This window comes from Varanus komodoensis, unplaced genomic scaffold (assembly GCF_004798865.1).
Source record: "Varanus komodoensis strain SLA01 unplaced genomic scaffold, ASM479886v1 scaffold2, whole genome shotgun sequence".
Classification (NCBI taxonomy): Eukaryota; Metazoa; Chordata; class Lepidosauria; order Squamata; family Varanidae; genus Varanus; species Varanus komodoensis.
Window position 1 is genome coordinate 2081606 of NW_025335568.1, and position 18100 is coordinate 2099705.

General features: G+C 56.7%; 1 protein-coding gene across 1 annotated transcript; it reads left to right on the plus strand.

Moving 5' to 3' along the window:
- Window positions 1-4785: 4785 nt before the first annotated feature.
- LOC123022605 (hepatic lectin-like) lies at window positions 4786-15476 on the plus strand. Its single transcript, XM_044428458.1, has 6 exons — window positions 4786-4978; window positions 5371-5514; window positions 7021-7128; window positions 12346-12506; window positions 14420-14523; window positions 15302-15476. Exons 1-6 carry the CDS (start codon window positions 4786-4788, stop codon window positions 15474-15476), a joined length of 885 nt encoding a protein of 294 aa, XP_044284393.1.
- The last annotated feature ends 2624 nt before the right edge of the window (window positions 15477-18100 follow it).

Below are 18100 nucleotides of genomic sequence, written 5' to 3' on the forward strand. Positions count from 1 at the left end.
CAGTCTGGCCAGCGACGGGGTCGTCTCTGCACTCCGCGGATTGACCGGCGTTCCTACAGGCGTGCCAGCTGCATCAGCCAGAAAACCATCCCAGAGCCCCCTGGAAAACGCCCAGGCCCATGCGCCTCTGGGAGCAGACCATCAGCAGGCCCATCTCACGGCAGAAGGAAAGGTCCTGGAGGTCCAAGCCTCACCGTGACGAAGGGGCGGGTCAGAGTCTCTCGGCACGTGCTGAGCCAGGGATGCAGGGGACAGCCCCATGGTGGCTAGACAGCCCCGGGATCCTGCCTCACCCGGAAGAGGCACCCCGACCTGCCCCTGCCCCTCGGAGCGAGCCGCCTGCCGCACCTCAGCATCTCCGCCAAGACCGGGGTCTGCTCGGGGGGGGGGGGGCTGCTGGCACCGGGCAGGGCACTACCCCTGCAGAGCCCCCCGGCCGTCCCATGGGCCCTGCACAAGGGGCAGACGCTCCCGGCTGGTTTTCAGAGGGACGGGGGTGCTGTGGGGAGAGGAGGCCTCTGCCGGTTATGGCAGCGCCTCCTCCCTGGCCCCTGTCGTCCCAGTGCTGAGTCAAGTACCCCACTGCATGCGAGGCACGGATGCCACCGCCCCCTTGTTCACTCCCCGGCCCCCCAGGCCTTGGTCACGCACGGCGCACCGGCCGCCGCCACCCACTGACGCCCGAGGGAGGAGGTCTCATCCTGCACTGAACAGCAGCAGGCAGGGGGGCAACCCGAGGGCTCGTGCCAAGACTGCGGGCGTGGGGAGCAGTGGCACAGCCGTTGGCAGCCTGGGCTGAGCCCCCCTCCCCTGCTTGCCCCCCTGCTGGGGCTACCCCTTCCCCCACCTGTCACCACACGGACTGGTTCCCGCCCCCCCCGGCCCCAAATCTTCCCCCCAGACACAACCTGCTGCTGAAATCCCAGGCTTGGGCCAAGCGGGCGTCCACGGAGCTGATGCATTTGAAACGTGGCGCTGGCTGGAGGAGCGCTTTGCAACCCCCAAGTGGCAGGAAGGTGAACCGAAAGACAGACGGAACCACGCCGGCGCTTTCCCTAGAGGCAAAGGGCAGACTGTCCTGCTTCGCACACGCCATGAGGAGGCCGGGCTCCCGGAGAAAGGCGAAGGCGGAGGAAGGGGAGGAAGGCCAGGGGGGCCACGAGCCCTCCCCCAGGAAGCTGAGGTGGGAGAGCTGGGCAGGAATGGCACGGATAGGGCGCGGGGGGGGGGGCGCTTTCATTCATGGGGTGGCCATGAGAGGGAGATGCCTGATGGCCCTTAACAATCAGGGCCGGGTCCTTGGGTTGTCACGCTATAGGTCACCGTGAGCCATGAGCAGCCCAACTCGGCCCTCCGGCAGCTGCCTCCCCTGCAGCTGCCCAGCACACGCTCATCCCCCCCAGGTGTACCTTGGGCCTCCGTCACGCATCCTCAGGCAGAGGCGTTCCTCCACGGAGGGGCAGAACGTGTGAGCAACGCGTATGAACTGGAGGGGATTTGGCCCCGCTGGAGACACCCTTCCACCAGGCTCTCCACGGTCTGCTCGGTTTTGGCCGCCATGTGGGGAATACGGGCAGAACCCAGGGAGTGGGCCTCTGCCGAGGGGGACCCGTGGTCCTTCCCGCTCACCTTGTTCATCCGAACAGCAGCAGCGGCTTTCCAGGGTTCCAGGCAGCATTCCTTCCCAGCCCCACCTGGGCATTTGGGGGGCTTCTGCTGGCCAAGCAGGGGCTCGACCCCCCTTTTGCCTTCAACAAAGCCCAGTGTCTCCCGAGCAACCCACGCGAGCTTGGCATTTGGCCTCGACCAACTTGGATACATCTCCACTGGAATGATTTGTAAACTGCGGGTATCTCTCTGTCATGGCAGGTCTATAGGAAAGCTGGCAGCAGGAAGACTTACAATCGGTCCATGTCTTTGTGGCATAGAAACATAGAAGGGGGGTCTCCTGGGCCATCTAGTCTGGCCATCTAGTCTGAGTCTCCTCTTCTCCAGGCTGAAGAGACCCAGTTCCCTCAGTCTCACCTCATATGGCATCCCCTGCAAACCGGCCACCAACCTTGTGTCCCTTCGCTGCACTGACTCCAACCTGGCTACATCCTTCCTGTAATGAGGGACCCAAGACTGAGCACAATACTCCAGTTGCAGGTGCACCAGAGTCGTGTAGAGTGGTAGTAATCCCTCTCTCGATCTAGAAGCCACACTTCTGGCTATGCAACCAAGGGTGGCGTTCGCCCTCTTGACCACTGCATCAAACTGCTGGCTCATGTTTAGCCTGCAGTCAACCAGCACACCGAGGTCCCTTTCCCAAGCGCTGCTCTCCAGCCACTTGTCCCCTAACCTGTACTTATGACACCCATTCCTACGCCCCAAGTGCAAGACCTTGCACTTATCCACATTGAACGCCACCCTGTTGTCTCCTGCCCACTTCCATAGTCTGTCCAGATCCTTTTGGATCTGGAGTACCTGCTCCTCAGTTGTGGCCACTGCTCCAGTTTTAGTATCGTCTGCGAATTTGATCAGCAGACTGTTCACCCCTTCTTCCATGTCGTTAATGAAAAGATTAAACAGGATCGGCCCCAGGACAGAGCCCTGGGGGACCCTGCTTGTCACTGGCTGCCACCCCGATGATTCCCCACTAATGGTGACCCCCTGCTTTCGGTCAGTCAACCATGCCCTAATCCACCGGACGGTGCTTTGGTGCATCCCAAAACTCCTCAGTTTCTCAACCAGGATATCATGGGGCACTTTGTCAAAGGCCTTGCTGAAATCCAGGTATACCACATCCACTGCATCCCCTCCATCTAGCCATCTCGAAACCTTGTCATAGAATTCCACAAGGTTTGTCTGGCAGGACCTGTTTTTGTGGAAGCCGTGTTGTGTGGCTGTCAGCCTCCCTTCCCTATCTAGCATCACTAGATCTCTCGCTATTATGAGCCTTTCCATTGTTTTTCCTGCAATGGACGCTGCACGTGTCCAGGAAGGAAAGGCCAGCCGGGACCCACCAGAGGTGCTTGTCATGTTTGCCTTCTGCCGTCCATGTTTCAGGGACCCAATGCAGAAAGAGCTGTGCCAACTGTTCCTCCCTTCCAAAGCTGTGAGTGGGCCTTGCCGGGAGAGGAAGGGGCTGCCAGGGGCCGGGCCGGGCAGGACGTGGGCTCCAGAGGGTTCTCCTGATTCCCACTGGCATCTCAGCTTCTTCCCTCTCACTCGCTGGGCCCAGGTTTCCCCGGTGTCGGAGCAATACAGCAGGGGAACCGGCTGCCTGGAGAGGCGGTGGGCGCTCCCACACTGGCGAGATTCAGGAAGACACTGGACGGCCATCCTAGTGGGAGGGTGGGAACGGGTGTCCAGCAGGGGCAGGGGGTTCACCCGATGGCCTTCACGGCCCCTTCCAACTCTGCTGCAGTGGCACCTCGGCTCACGAACTTAACCTGCTCCACGATTCTGGTCACGAGCTGAACTGGTCTCGAGCCAAGTCAAATTTCCCCATGAGGTTCAGTGTAAATAAGGTTAATCCGTTCTGTAAATAGTTTTTTTAATCACAAAAATTTGAAGCAAAGTGACAAACAACAGCAAAGTACAGTACAGTAGAGAACACCAACCTGGGTGGGGGAGGTTAATGTTTGGAGGGAGGGTCCGAACGATAATCGTGCAATAGCGATCGTGCTCGGGGGGGGGGGGGGGGTGGCCGCGATTGCAATCGTGTTGTGCGGGAACATGGCTGCGATCGTGATCATCACCCAATGTGGAGTTTGCGACCCGAGGCAAAATTTTCCTGAAATTTCTGTTCGTGACCCGATTTGGTTGTGAACTGAGGCGTTTGTGAGCTGAGCTATCACTGCGTCCTGTGATTCTATGAAGTTTAGACGGCTGAGAAGAACTGCCGAGAGAAGCTGCCCCGCGAGAGGCTGGGTGGCGTGCAGGCGGCCGCCACGGTCCGGCCGTGCGAGTTCCGCGGCTTCGGTGCGCCGGTCCCGGGCCTAAGGATGGGGCTGGCCTGCGCGCTTGTCGGCGCTGCGGCGCAGGCCTGCTTGGGCCCCCCCGCCCCCTGCAATCCCACAGCCTTTGTCCAGACCTGTGAGCGCTGGTTGCGGCTCCCCAGCAGGAGGGGCAAGACCCCGGCCAAAGGCCATCCTGAGTGGCACTCAGAGGCTACAGGAAAGACATCTCTGGACAGGACTGACTGGCCAGTGGCCAGGCTGGCATCCCGTCATCCCTAGAACAGTGGTGCCAAATGCTCCCGGTTCTCAACAAATGAATGCATTCGAAAGGGGAGGGATACTCAGAACCCCCAGCCGGGGCCTGAGTCCACGCTCCACACGGAAAAGACGTGGAGGTGCTCTGATCCGGGAACTGTGCTGCTTCCCATCTGGAGCCCATCATGCCGGAAATTCTGGCGAATCGTTTCAGCCGGAAATTCTCTCACTGGCTGTAAAGATGGGCAACTGTCTGGTCGGACACCCTGTGTGCCAGTGGCAGCAAAGGACGGGCGAACCCACGTCCGCTTCTGGTCCCGCTCCACGTGCTTCGAATGAAAAAGCAGAGTCTGCTCCGATTTTCCTTAAATACTGGTACAGGTGCTCTGTCTGAGATGAGACGCCAAGAAAGGCAGCTGCCTCAGTCCCCCCCCTCCCCACAGCATCACAATCTGCCCCCCTTCAGCTCCGGGTGTGCAGGGACCATTGTGAGTGCTGGCCAGGCCTGCGGGCAGCCAATCAGCAGGCGGCTGCAGGCCCCTGGCAGAGGAGGGGAGCAGGGCCCCCGGAGGAAGCCACGAGGGGCATGGGAGGCCCGGGTGGGCCGTCGCGCAGGACTCGAGCGAGGCAGACCCGGAGCGAGAGCGAGGGGCGCCTGGCCCCCAGGAAGAACCCGGAGGAGAAGGTGCGCCCCCAGCCCCGGCCCTCGTCCCCGGGGCTGCCAGACTCTCCGCTGCTGGCCTGGGTGTCCCCGTGTGCTGGAAGGCAGCTTCCCGTGGGTGGGGGGCCGGGGGTTCCCACGGGGCCCTGCCCCACACAAGCGGTTGGTGCTTCAGCTTGGGGAAGGGAGGAGATGGAGTTGGCAGCTCTGTCTCTGGCTGGAGGAGGTTCCCCGGCCAGGCTTGCCCCCTTCCGTGCAGCCTCCGTTCCCTCCGCATCCGAGCGGGCACGGGGGCTTCCGGGGAGAGGACGAGGGGCTGCTCGGAGCGTGGCGGGCAGGAGGGCGCGATGGCTGTCGCGTAGCAGCCGCCCGCCGCGTGAGCGTCCTGCCCCTCTCGGGTGTGGGGTCGGTGCCCGAAGCCCCGGAAGGGAGGGGGAGGCAGGCCTGCTGGCTGCCGACTGGGCCTGGCCCCGCCTGCTTCACGGCCACCTCTCTCTCCCCTTCCTCCAGCCATGGCCCCCAAGGGGAAGCCTGCCCCTGCAGGGAATGCCCCCGCTCGGGCTAGGAATAAGATTGTCTGCACCCCGAAATGGATCATCCTGACAACTATTGGCTTCCTTTGCGTCATCGTCTTCTGCGTAACCCTGTCGATGTGTAAGTCCCGTTCCGCAGGCCGAGGGTCGCGTGCTCCGTGCAGCTCCCGACGGGGGGGCGGGGGGCGGAAGCCTCCTCTCCTTCCTGCTGCAGCTGCTTGTCTTGGCAGAGGAGCCGCCAGCAACTGTTCCGTGCGCACGCGTGTATGCGCGCACTGATGCACTCCTGCCCAGTGGTGGAATCGGGGCCCGGGCCCATTTAAAGGGTCACCACCTTCCCCTCACCGCTCAGATTTCCCTCCAGACTCCGTTGGGTGTGGGTGGGAGATGCGTTTTCCCAGCAGCAATATAGAAACATAGAAACAGAGCGAGTCGGAAGGGGTCTCCCAGGTCATCTAGTCTGCCCCCCCCCCCGGCTCCAGCCGACTCCGCTCACGACGTGCCCGCCATGTGCATGTCCAGCCTATCCTTGGACACCTGCACCGATGGGGCCTCAGCCACCTCCCGTGGGAGCCCATTCCACACCCTTGGGGTCCTGACTGTCGGGAAGCACTTCCTGGCATCCAAATGGAACCTTGGCTCCCTGAGCTTTGCCCCGTTGGAGCGCATCCTGCCTTCCTCTGCAGGAAGAACAGGTCTCTACCCACCTCCGTGTGACATCCCCTCACATACCTGTATGTCGCCAACAGACCCCCTCTGAGTCTCCTCTTCTCCAGGCTGAAGAGACCCAGCACCCTCAGCCTCTCCTCATGCGGCTTCCCCTGCAAACCGGCCACCAACCCTATGGCCCTACGCTGCACTGACTCCAACCTGGCTATCCTTTCTTTAATGAGGGGCGCAAAACTGAGCACAATACTCCAGTTGTGGGTGCACCAGAGTCGCATAGAGTGGCATCAGCACCTCCCTCTATGTGGAAGCCACGCTTCTGGCTATGCAACCAAGGGTGGCATTCGCCCTCTTGGCCACCGCATCACACTGCCGGCTCACGTTCAGCCTGCAGTCGACCAGCACCCTGAGGTCCCTTTCCCAAGTGCTGCTCTCCAGCCACTGGCCCCCTAACCTGTACTTCCGACACCCATTCCTAATATCTCTGAGGTCTCCTTGTGAGCGTGGATGTGGGGCCTGCCGTGAGGTGTGCATGGCTCTCAAAATCCACTGGTTCTTCCTGATGGCCACAGCAAGTGACGGCGGCGTCTTTTCAGGTCCCATCCCCTGGGGTTTGGTGACCATGAAAGCGTCTCCTGCCCACCCCGAGGCTCATGAGGAGGGGGCAGCTTGCACTCCCAGCCCCTTCCCTTCCACCCACAATGCGCAGCTTCCGCATCCGGCCGCCCACCATGTGCGCCAGTGGCAGCAATGGACAGGCGCGCCCACGCCACCTTCTGGTCCCGCTCCACGTGCTTCGAATGAGGATTCTCTGAAGAGCTGATAGCAGTTCGAACCGGCAGCTCTGGCTCAGATTGCAAAGTGCAGACTCCTCGGCCTCACTTTTTTATGGATCGTGTGGGGGAAACTTCAGCCATGGACGTGCCGTTGTGTAACACCCACCCTGTCGCCATGATTTCAGATATTAAGATAGCCTCGAAAAAAAAGAACCCTCTTGAGGAACCCATGAAGAAACTGAGGAAGACAATTTCGGAAGGGCTCAGAAATAAACCATTCAATTATGCAAGTCGTAAGTGGAAGGGAACGAATTATCTATTTCTAATTATGCATTTTCAGGTTAAGAAAGAGACCCTCCGCCCCACGTCCCTCGTCAGAACATAGGAGCGTAAGGCCAGCCCTGCTGGATCAGACCCAAGATCAGGCCAGTTCAGCACGCGGTGCGCACGGGGGCGAACCAGCGGCCCCCAGCTCTGCCCAGGCAGGGTGCTCTGCCCAGTTCCTCTCCAACCTCTGGGGAAGGAGGAAGCCCATGGCCAGCCAGGCTAATAGCCACAGATGGCCTCCTTCCCGTGAATCTGTTCCGGCCCTTTTTAAAGCCGCCCAGCCCTGCACGGCAGCGAATTCCACAGTTTAACCTCCCACCATGTGCAGAAGGGCTTCCTTTGATCTGTCCTAAACCTCCCACCCATCAGCATCATGGGATGACCCCGGGTTCAAGTGTCAGGGCAGAGGAAGAAAAACATCCCCCAGGCCACGGACTCCACACTAAGCATTATGTGAAACCTCTTTAGTCACGTCTCCCCTTTCTTTCCAAGCTGAACAGTCCCAGCTCTCGTGGCTGCTGACCATTTTATTGCCCTTCTCCATGCTTTTCTCAACTCAGTAATGACCTTATTCAATTGCGGTGACCAAAACTGAAGCAAATGGTCCTCGTGCGGCCAAATCAAGGATTCGCATTAGGGGCGCACGACCTCCTATTCCTTTCCTAACGTTACCGAGCACGGAGTTTTGCTTCCTCACAGCAACTGTGCCCTGGCTTGGCATTTTCATCAAGCTGCCCCCCACCCCCCCGATCCCCTTCTTGCTCCGTCACTGCTAGTTCTGATCCCATCGGACAACAGCGTACACAGAGCGTGTCGGGGGATTTTGCGCCCCGGCATGTGCTGAACTGCCCTTGCCCTTCTCCCAGCCCGCAGAGATCCCTTTGGAGCTCCTCGAATCCCTTTCGGTTTGGACCACCCCAAAAGTTAAGTGTCATCAGCAAATTGGCCCCTGCACTGCTGAGCCCACCTTGTGCATGAAGCGATTAAACAGCATCGGTCCAACCCGGAGCCCCGCTGGACTTCACAGAACGGAGGATGGCGAAGCTGCCGTTGATTCTCGCCCTCTGTCTCCTGCTCGATAACCAGTTAGTGACCCATAAGAGGACTCTACCCCCTGCTTCCACGGGGTCCCAGGCACCAAATTTAGGCTGCTAGGTAGAAGGTTGAAACCCAGGGCCGCCAAGTTGGCTTTCTCCGAGGTGCTGCTGGTTCCACCCGCGGCTGAGGAGTCTTGGCGTATCCATGCTGACAGGGCTACCTAGATGGTGCGTGATGCCCGCAACCTCCATTCCAGGCAGGCAGCACCCCCGTTGCAAACCCGGCTTTCTGTGCTTCTAATGGTCAAAGCTCCCTCCCCCAGAAGTCCTCTGCCCCGGAGGGAAATCCTCAGAGCGAGCGAGAAGGCACATGCTCGCCTTCCAGGGAAGGGGCCCCTTCTAAAGGATCCTTTCCGCCTTCCCCAGAACGAGGCCCTCCTTCCCGGAGACCCCTTTCTCCTTGCAGAGGAGAGTCGCCCAGGAGTTGGGACCCTGCTCGCTGGTCCCCGGGGGTCCCCCCCCCAGCCTGTCCACCTCTCTTTGCTTCTCCGGGACGGCAGCCTTGGCTTCGAGGGAAGAGGTGTGTTCCCTTGTAGCCTTCGGTGCAAAACCCTGGCCGGCCCTCGCGCCCCTGCTAGCTTTCTGAACTAGTTTAGTAATATCGCACACCAATGACTGAAGACTTTAAAAGAAATTCTGAAAAGTTTTGGAAGGAGAAACAATAATTATAATAATTTTGAAAGAGCATTGAATATAAAGTTCATCATTATTTGAAAATACTTGGAAGGCTTTCAACATGTTAGAAGGTCAACAGAGTAAACGCCAAATGGGCAGGGTTTAGGGGCCATCACAGAACAGGTCTACTCACGAGTATGCGAGGATCTGCTCAGAGGACTTTTGGCTACTGGCCCGCAAGAAGGGCTTCGGTCAATACATGAGGGAGAAATACCTTCCTTCCACTTGGTCCACAGCAGGAATAGGCTACAAATGTCTTTCAGGGACCCCCATCCTCGCTTAAGAGCAAAAGTTAGGGATGATGGGAATTCCATGCAAAGGCTGGAGGAGCCGTTTTCGCCCGCTCCATACTCACTGACAGCGCGATGGCCAGCCCGGCTCTTACGCTGGAGCAAATGGGGCTGGTCACTGGCTGGGGGGGTGGTCCTAGCGAAGCAGAATTCTCCCCCCACCCCTTCGGACACAGTTAGTGCAGGCTCCAGAGCTGCAGTGTCTGGGGTGGCGGATTATTATTATTATTATTAGAACATTTGTATGCCACCCCTTGCCGAAGCCTCGGGGCGGCTTACAACAGAATACAATACAATACAATACAAAAATAACAATATAAAATTAAAGTTAATAATATAAAATAAATAAAAAATATAAACGATATAAAAGAAATTATAAAAGAAAAGTTATAAAGGAAAAGAAAAAGAAAAGAAGTCGCCTTGGCCAGATAAATAAGTAAATATTGTTAACAATTAAAATGACGTTTAAATAAAAAGCCGCTCGGTGGCTTCGTATCCATGGAATGACCGCACGGTAGAGATCCAGTGTCCGGAGACACCAGGGAAGGGCCTGGTCCGTGGCAAAGGGCAATTCCAGCGCATCTTGCTCACACAGACTCAGGAGGCGCCCCAAGGCAGCGCTTCTCCAGGGAATGGCACCAAAATAGGGGGAGCTGCAATCTGGGTGTTCAGCTGGCAGAAAAACGGGGGCTTCAGGCTGCAATGCCTCCTGGGCTTTCCTCTTTCTACTGTAATGTTTTCCATTCGGCACAATCTACATTGGGCGACAGAGGAAGGCCAGCGCTAAGTGTTCGCAGGAACAGATGCGCCGACTTGCATGAACGGGGGAATGACGGTGCTCTTTCTGATTCTGGCCTGCTTTTAGCCTCGAAGGTTGCAGATGAAGTGTCTAGACTGCCAAACCACATCTCAGACTCTGAAAATAACTTCCATGACCAGAAAGCAAGGTACCGTAAGTATCAGCGTTTCTACGTACGATGCCATGAATGTGACGGCAAACAAATATAAGTGGGTTTAAAATGGATCCTGCTTCGTGTTCCAGGTACGGAAAGGGAAGAGGCCATTCCTTCACCTGTTTGAAGGGTTAAAGGGGACCCTGAAAACCTGTTAAATGCCAGGATATAGCAGTGGTCAAGGCAGGAACGCCCGGACTGAGTTGTTCCGGGTCTCTCTCTCTCTCTGCTACTTCTGGAGTGTTTCTGTCGCACAGCCATCCAGATGGGGGCGCAGCTTGGGAGTGCTCCTCGCCCCAGAACTGTCCCTGGAATCCCAGGTGGTGGCTGGGACAAGGAGTGCCTTCCTTCGGCTTCGGCTGATTTATCCACTGCGCCCCTCTCTGGATGAGCAAGTGCCTGGCAACGGTGACCCATGCGCTGGTAACTTCCCAGCTGGACTACTGTAGCAAGCTCTACGTGGGGCTGCCCTTGAAGGTGGTCTGGATACTTCAACTGGTTCAGAACACAGCTGCCAGGTTGGTAGCAGGAAATGGCAGGTATGCACACATAATGCCCGCCCTTTTCCACCTGCACTGGCCAGGCCCCAATTTAAGGTGCTGGTGATGCCCTATAAAGCCTCGGACAGCTTAGGATCTGGTTACCTGAAGGAGCGTCTCCTTCAGTATGTGCCTGCCTGTCCCTTAAGGTCTGGGATGGAGGTTCTTCTCCAGGAGCCCTCCTTGAAGGAGATTAGGAGGGTGGCTACCCAGAGAAGGGCCTTCTCTGCGGTGGAACCCCAGTTATGGAATGCACTCCCCAGAGAGGTTTGCCTGGCGCCGTCACTTGATTCTTTTCGGTATCAGGCTAAAACCTTTTTATTTTTCCAGTATTTTTAGGTTTGATCGTCATTTTAATACGGGTTTTATTGTTGACTGGTTAAGAATTTGATTAGGATGTTGTATTTTATTTTATTTTTGTCTTACTGTTAAACCGTCCTGAGACTACAGTAAGGGATGATCTAAAGAAGTTCAAAATACATAAATTCACAATATTGGTGGGCGTGGTGGGCATGTCGTGAGTGGTGCCGGCTGGAGCCGGGGGTTAGACTAGATGGCCCGGGAGACCCCTTCTGACTCAATCTGTTTCTATGTTTCTATATTATTCTGACCAGTTCATAATTACTCATATGGCCTTATAACTTTCTTGCCTGAAATCTCACCTGAACCTGGGTTGTCTCAGCTGCAATTGGGACAACCCAGGTTGAAGCTGGACACCAGGAAAAGCTTCCTCACTGTCAGAACAATAGGGCAGTGGGACCAGCTGCCTGCAGAGGTGGGGGGCTCTCCCACACTGGAGACATTCAGAAAGAAACTGGGCAGCCCTCTGAGTGGGATGGTGGGACTTGGTGTCCTGTAACAGCAGGGGGTGGACTTGATGGCCTTCTTGGGCCCTTCCAACTCTGCTCTTCTGTGATTCTATGGCCACCCCCCTCTGCAACCCTGGATGGGACGCTGATGCAGCCCTGAGTGCCCAGGTGGGCACAGCTGCGAGAGAGCGACCCCTCCTGCTTCATCCCCCTGGGTCTCCACGAGGCCGACCAGGTCAGCCCCCTCAGGACTGAGCCGTGGATGAGGGAGGTCTCATTCCGGGTTGACCTGGGACAGCGGCGGCACCAGGCCCGCGCGTGAGCTGAAGCAGCTGCCAGGAATCGTCCAGCCGGGGAAGGACCAGGGGAGACGTGGCAGTGAAACATCTAACCCCACTTCTCCTCCGCTGGCTCGTTCGTCCCCCGGTGCCATCCCTCCTCCTACCCACGACCACACCAACAGGGGCACCCCTCGCTCCCCAGCATCTCCCGGGAACCCTTCAAAAGTGTGCATTAAGACAATAAAACACCACCGTGCTAAAAACCACAACCGCCATACCTCTGAGCAGCAATCGCGCCATCGAAGGGCCATCCCTCCCCTGCCCGGCGACTGGGCCCCAGGAGGCACGGGCGTGGACGCCCGGCGGGCGATGCCCAGGCCCACCGCCTTGGGTGCAGCCCCCTGGAAGGCCACCGGGAGGGCAGGTGGGAAGACCGGCCCCGGAGCCTGCAGTGGCTCGTCTCGTTCCGTTGCTGGGTACCTTGCCTTTTCACCAGGAAAACTGGCTCTCAGGGCACGTTTGTCTCTGTTTCTCCTTAGAATCCCTGTTCAAGAAAGGGGCAAGAACCAGTGGGGCCTGGAAGGTTTTTGAGAGAAGCCTCTACTACATCTCCACGGAAAAGAAGACCTGGCACGATGCCGAAAGCTTCTGCATGTCCAGAGACGCCCACTTGGCTTCCGTCAATACCGACAAAGAGCAGGTTTTACGTTGTTCCTCCTTGCCTTCTCCTTGCTTCGGTGTTCTCCTGTCCACGTCTGGTCCTTTAAAGTTCTCCCATAGGTATTTTCCAGGATCTCTTGGAACTCATAGAAACAGTGAGTTGGAAGGGGTTTCATGGCCATCTAGTCTGACCCTGGCTCCAGAGTACTGTCTTGGCCACAATGGTTGACGGACATCCTAAGCTGGCATGTCAGAAAATCAACTAATTCATCTTGACTCAACTCAGAATTTGGAACTCTGAGGCACTGTATTATCACAAGGGACAAAAATACAGCTGCAACTTTGATTGTCCTGCATAGAGGAACTTGCAGGAATACTAGCTGCTTCGGAGGGAATTACGCCTGCCAAAGTTCACACAAATACATCCGCTGGGTTCTTTCTTTTTTTCTTTTCATTACATGCCTTTTCAATGAAGGGAAATACCCATAAATTTTTAAAATTTCTTGCCGTAACTGAATGAAGTTTGCTGCATCTTTCTCCCTTTTGGGGGTGCTGAGCCTGCCAAGTTTCCGCTGGATAAGTGAAGGTTTTATTTGCAAGAGCAGTCTCAACATTGAGGGGTCTCCAAAGACAGGGCGCATGCATCTCTCTGTGTTCCTTGTGGGTCTTTCTTCAGAAAATGCCGGGTCTCCCAAATTAAGAAACCTGCAACGTGTCAGAAGGACAGGATGGCGACGACCAAAATCTTGTTCTGTGCCTTTTTTCGCACGGAATCCTGCTGGGGTTGCAGTACTGACCCCCCCAAAGCACAGTGACTCTCCAGCATGGCTAAAACGGGCCCATGGGTGGGAGAAGGACCTGTCCGTCACTCCACTTGACGCTGCTCAGTGTGAAGAAAAAAGGGCAGCACACACGCCGGAATCGCAAAATGCGTCTTGTGTAGGAACGAGCTCTGGTTCTGTTGGGATCGGAAAGCGGCATCGGGAACAATCTGGTTTTCTTGGGCATTGGCTAAATTCGGCGCATGTCTCAAAACACTGCAGTGCGTTGCAGTGCTTGGCAAATTACCTCTTGAGACCATCCTGGGATTCCCTGGATAGATAATTTCATAGTTTGAAGAATGTGCAATCCTGGAACTCTGTACTGGGCATGCAGTGGCCTCTTGTGGGTCTGGGTGTGTCCTAGTTGTGTGTCCCAATGGGGAGGAGGGCACCTAGATGGCCTCAGTGACCTTTCGGCCAGGTATTGGCTGGAGCTATGAATTCCGTAGTCACTGGCTCCACCTGTTCTCGGCACTTTCCACCTGGCTGGGCTCCACCCTCCTGTCCGGGGTTAGCTACCGAATGGCAGATCTGCTGGGCCTGCTATGCATTTCCCCGTGAACATCCAGATTGGCACTGGGGTTGGGGAAAGATGCCTCCACCCTTAGCCCAGCCTGTATTGCCAGGGAGACAAAAACTGGTCCCGAGCAGGGTGCTGGGAGAGAAGATGGACCCTGGAGGTGTTCAAGAGGTAGATGGGCAGGGTTGCTCGACTCAGAATCATGCCTCGAGCTGGGGGTTGGACTTGATGGCCTCGCAAGCCCCTTCCCACTCAACGATTCTCTGATTCTGCAATGGAGCTGGGCGGGTGGCGCGTTCGTGAAGAGAGCATGGGGGTAATTTTAAGGGGGAGCAAATTCCTTGGATGTGCTGCCCTTGGTGCAGGGGATCTGCGGCAGGGCAGGAACCCGTCTTGGCCTGGAACGGGCATCTCAGAAAATGTCCCAGGCTCCTCCGCCATCCAGAGGGCCCAGTGCCTGATGCACCCGGGGTTCTTTGGGGGAAGTGTTGGTGTCAGAAGTGGTTGAAGGGAGGCAGAAAGGACAGGGGGTATTCCTGATGCGGGTCACCGAGCAGAAGCAAAGTAGCTGGCTTTCCATCACGTGTGGCTGTTCCGCCTTTTCTTCTGCAGAACTACATCTCCTCTCAGCTTGACGAACCTGCCTGGATTGGCCTCACAGATGAAAATGAGGAGGGCAACTGGAAATGGTCCGATGGCTCCAGAGTATTCCCAGAGTGAGTCTGCCGAGGGATGCTCCCGGAGGGCTGCCTCCAAATGTCAGGGGCGGTATAATTTCTTGCGAAATCTGGCACAGCATTTAGCCTCTTTGCTGTTGGTGAACTACCCCTCAAGCAAAAGGCAAATTGCCGTGCCGTTTGGTGGTGGCCCCACAGGCTCAGGGTGTGCAATTTCTGGGTTACAAAACAGAGCGCGTAGCTGGGTCTTCATTCCCCTGTCCACCACCTCAAAGGTGTCCCACTCCGTGGCTCAGCCCCAGTGGGAGTGGCCGTGGTGGGAGAAGGACAGGCCGCGGAGCCCCGGTCTGGACCAGCTGTGTCTTTGCCTCTTTGTTCTCTGGATTATGTGTGATGCTGGGCGACGCAGAAGAGGCTGGGGCAGGTCTAAGAGGCTGCAGCTGCTCGCCTTATCAGAGGAAGGAGGGAAAGAGGGCATTCTGGGCGTCACTCCAAGTGCCCCTCATAGTATGGAAGCGGGCAGGAATCCAAGCAGATGGACTGAAGTCTGGGCAGAATCTCACCGGAGTTTCTCCTACGTGTGGCCTGCCAAAGTGGGGAAGTTAATCTTTTTTTCTAAGAGGTCAGCTTTCTCAAGTTGCTCTCTCTGTCCTTCCACACACACACACACACACACACACACACTCAAAGCAAGATCTTCTTTCTTCCTCGAGTCCAAAGGGCCACCCGTTCCCCTTGGGCTGCGCCACCGTGCACCCCTCCTCCCTGGTTCCCCACCTTGTCTCGTAACTGAGGGCCCCCTCCCTGCTCCCCCCAGGTTCTGGGCTCGTGGCAGTCCTCGCCGCACAGCCGCCTATGACTATGGAGATATGGACAACGACTGCACCTTTATACAGCCGTTTTCGTTGAGCGAGCGGAACTGGAAGGATTTTAACTGTGAAGCACTCTACAGATGGGTCTGTAAGGAGAGCCTGAGTATTGATACACCCTAAGTTGGCCAGACCCATTACACAGCTTCACACTGCTTCCGGGGTGCTGTTCCTTTTATTGTGGGGCTCTGTGCTGCTGCGGAATGGCCAGGAAGTCTTATTTCCCCCACAGCCTGGAATAAAGAGGTGGATTGATGACATAAATTTCGCAAAGGAGGCCCCCCTGCCCGCTGAAGGGCCAGCTTGCCCTTGGTGTGGGGGGCAAACAGGCTGCACTTTCCAGGCGACCCCCTGCCCCGGGGGGTGCAGCCCAGACTCAGCCGCAGTGCCCTGCCGCACAGACGCAGAGTGTGCATACTAGGAGAATTCCCTCGTGCTGGCAGGTTGCTTTACGGGTATGTTATAAAAAGGCAGTGGGGGGGGTGTCATATGATAAGACATCAGGTAGAAAGGACGGGGGCTGGAGTCATTTCTGCTCCCTGCTATTTTGTACTGGATATCCTCCTGCCTGATCGCAGCAGCAGAAAAATCCTGTCTTTCCCCACAGCTTTCTGTGAGTGGTCATCACTACGCTACCATGATGGATTAAAAAAATATGGCCTCCAAGGGAATCAGGAAATTGCTCCTGCAGATCAGGAGCCGGGCTGCATGTACCTTGGCAGCCTGTTATCGGAGAAGGCCGTAGCAAGCCACCCCTTTCTCCCACGACAATCAGATGGGAGCGCGCGGCATACTCTGTTTGTATTTGGGTCCTGCAAGTGCTAAACTCGGGAACCTTGCTACTTTAAAAATGGGATTAGGGAAGCTGGGCTAGCTAGAGAGTTGCTGGGGGTGCAGAGGTGGTAGCCCCTTGGCTTGGGGTTCAATCCACCTGTGCAGGGTCCTGGAGAGGAGGGTCTGCCAAGCCGTGGAGATCCTGGGCCATCAAACCGGCAATGGCTTGCTCAGTCCATGCCTTCTCCTCCAGGTGTCCAGGATCATGGCCTCCTGGTATTTCCGCAATACTTTAGTGGTGGTCTTTGCACTTCTGCCAGGTGGCAGATGGTTGAGCCAGATGGTGAGACCACCTGGTTAACAAAACAGAAGAGGAACTTTTGCAATAAAGACAACCGAAATGCCAGGAAGCACACAAAGGAGAGAGTTGTCAAACCATGAACTCCAAAATGTACACAAAAGTCATTTCTGCATTTTATTCTCAAGTGTGCTCTGCCCGTGGCGGAGAAGGCCTGCGGGCCGGTGCGTGTCGCAGGAGCGGGGCTGCGTCAGCCTCTGCGGTGTGGGCAGCTGGGTATCAGATCGGGCACCAGGACCCAGACAACCAGCACACCACGGGGCCCATGCCAGATCTCAGTCCAGCAGACCAGGGGTCAAGGCCGGTAACGGAAGAGCAAGGTACAATGGGGAAGAACAGCCAAAGCTGGTCAGGAGTCGAAAGCCAGAGGGTCAAGCTGAGGAGAAGCAGAGGGTCAAGCAGAGGGTCAAGCCGAGGAGAAGCAGAGGGTCAAGCAGAGGGTCAAGCCGAGGAGAAGCAGGCACCACGGACCAGCGCGAAGGTGAAGACTTCCCTGATGAAGACTGGGAAGCCGGGCAGGGCCCAGAAGTGGAGGCAGGAGCGAGGCAACAGGCAGTTTCCAGAAACAGGCTCCAGAAGGCACCGAGCGCCCCAACAACATCCGGGACCTTCATTACTAAGGCAGCATCTGAAGGGAAGAGCCAATTTCTATACAGTGCTTCCTTCAGGGCTCCCAGTTGGAGATGGAACAGGCCAGGTGGCTGCGATGGGCTGTGGAGAACCACCAGGGCTGCTATTCTGGTCTCTGGCCAGAAGAGGGAGCCCAGGCGCTACGAGGAAGCTCAGGAGGAAGGGGGCAGCTGTTCCTCCCCGTGGGTGGCCAGCAAAAATCTGGGGTGGGGAGCAGGCGGCGGTGCCAAGTCACGGCCATACCTGGTTTCAGAACCAATATTGTAAATCAGAATCATAGACTCATAGAGTTGGAAGGGGCCAGAAGGCCACTGGGTCCGACCCCCTGCTCAGGACAGGACTCCCAGTCAAGCATCCCTCCCAGAGGGCTGTCCAGCTGCATCTTGAATGCCTCCAGGGTGGGAGAGCCCCTCAGCTCCCTATGTTGTGGGTTCCACTGGCAATTTAGAGGTGTGGATGTCAATGTACAGTTGCACAAACTGGTCTAGAAAGGAAATGTCCTTTTGGGTTGTGCCTTGGCAGCATTTGGCGGTTCATATACACATCCACATTCTCTTTCACATGATACTCAAAAATGAGTGAGGATAAATAATGGTCAGCTGGAATAAGTTAGAAACATAGAAACAGGGCGAGTGAGAAGGGATCTCCGGGGTCATCTAGTCTGACCCCCGGCTCCAACCACCTCCGCTCATGACATGCCCACCATGTGCATGTCCAGCCTATCCTTGAACACCCTCACCGATGGGACCTCAACCACCTCCCGGGGAAGCCCATCCCACACCCTCAGGGTCCTAACTGTCAGGAAGTGCTTCCTGGCATTTAAATTGAACCTTGGCTCCCTGAGCTTTGCTCCGTTGGAGCGCATCCTGCCTTCCTCTGCAGGGGAGAACAGGTCTCTGCCCACCTCCATGTGACATGATATTTACTTGGAAATCTGGCCTTTATACCTTCAACTGCATCCCCTTTTTAGCCTGAATCACTTTAG

Coding starts and splice junctions, on each gene's coding strand:
- LOC123022605 (XM_044428458.1), top strand. CDS start 4,786: ATGGGAGGCCCGGGTGGGCCGTCGCGCAGGACTCGAGCGAGGCAGACC. Junction 5,515..7,020: donor CTGCGTAACCCTGTCGATGT/GTAAGTCCCGTT, acceptor CCATGATTTCAG/ATATTAAGATAGCCTCGAAA. Junction 14,524..15,301: donor GGCTCCAGAGTATTCCCAGA/GTGAGTCTGCCG, acceptor TGCTCCCCCCAG/GTTCTGGGCTCGTGGCAGTC.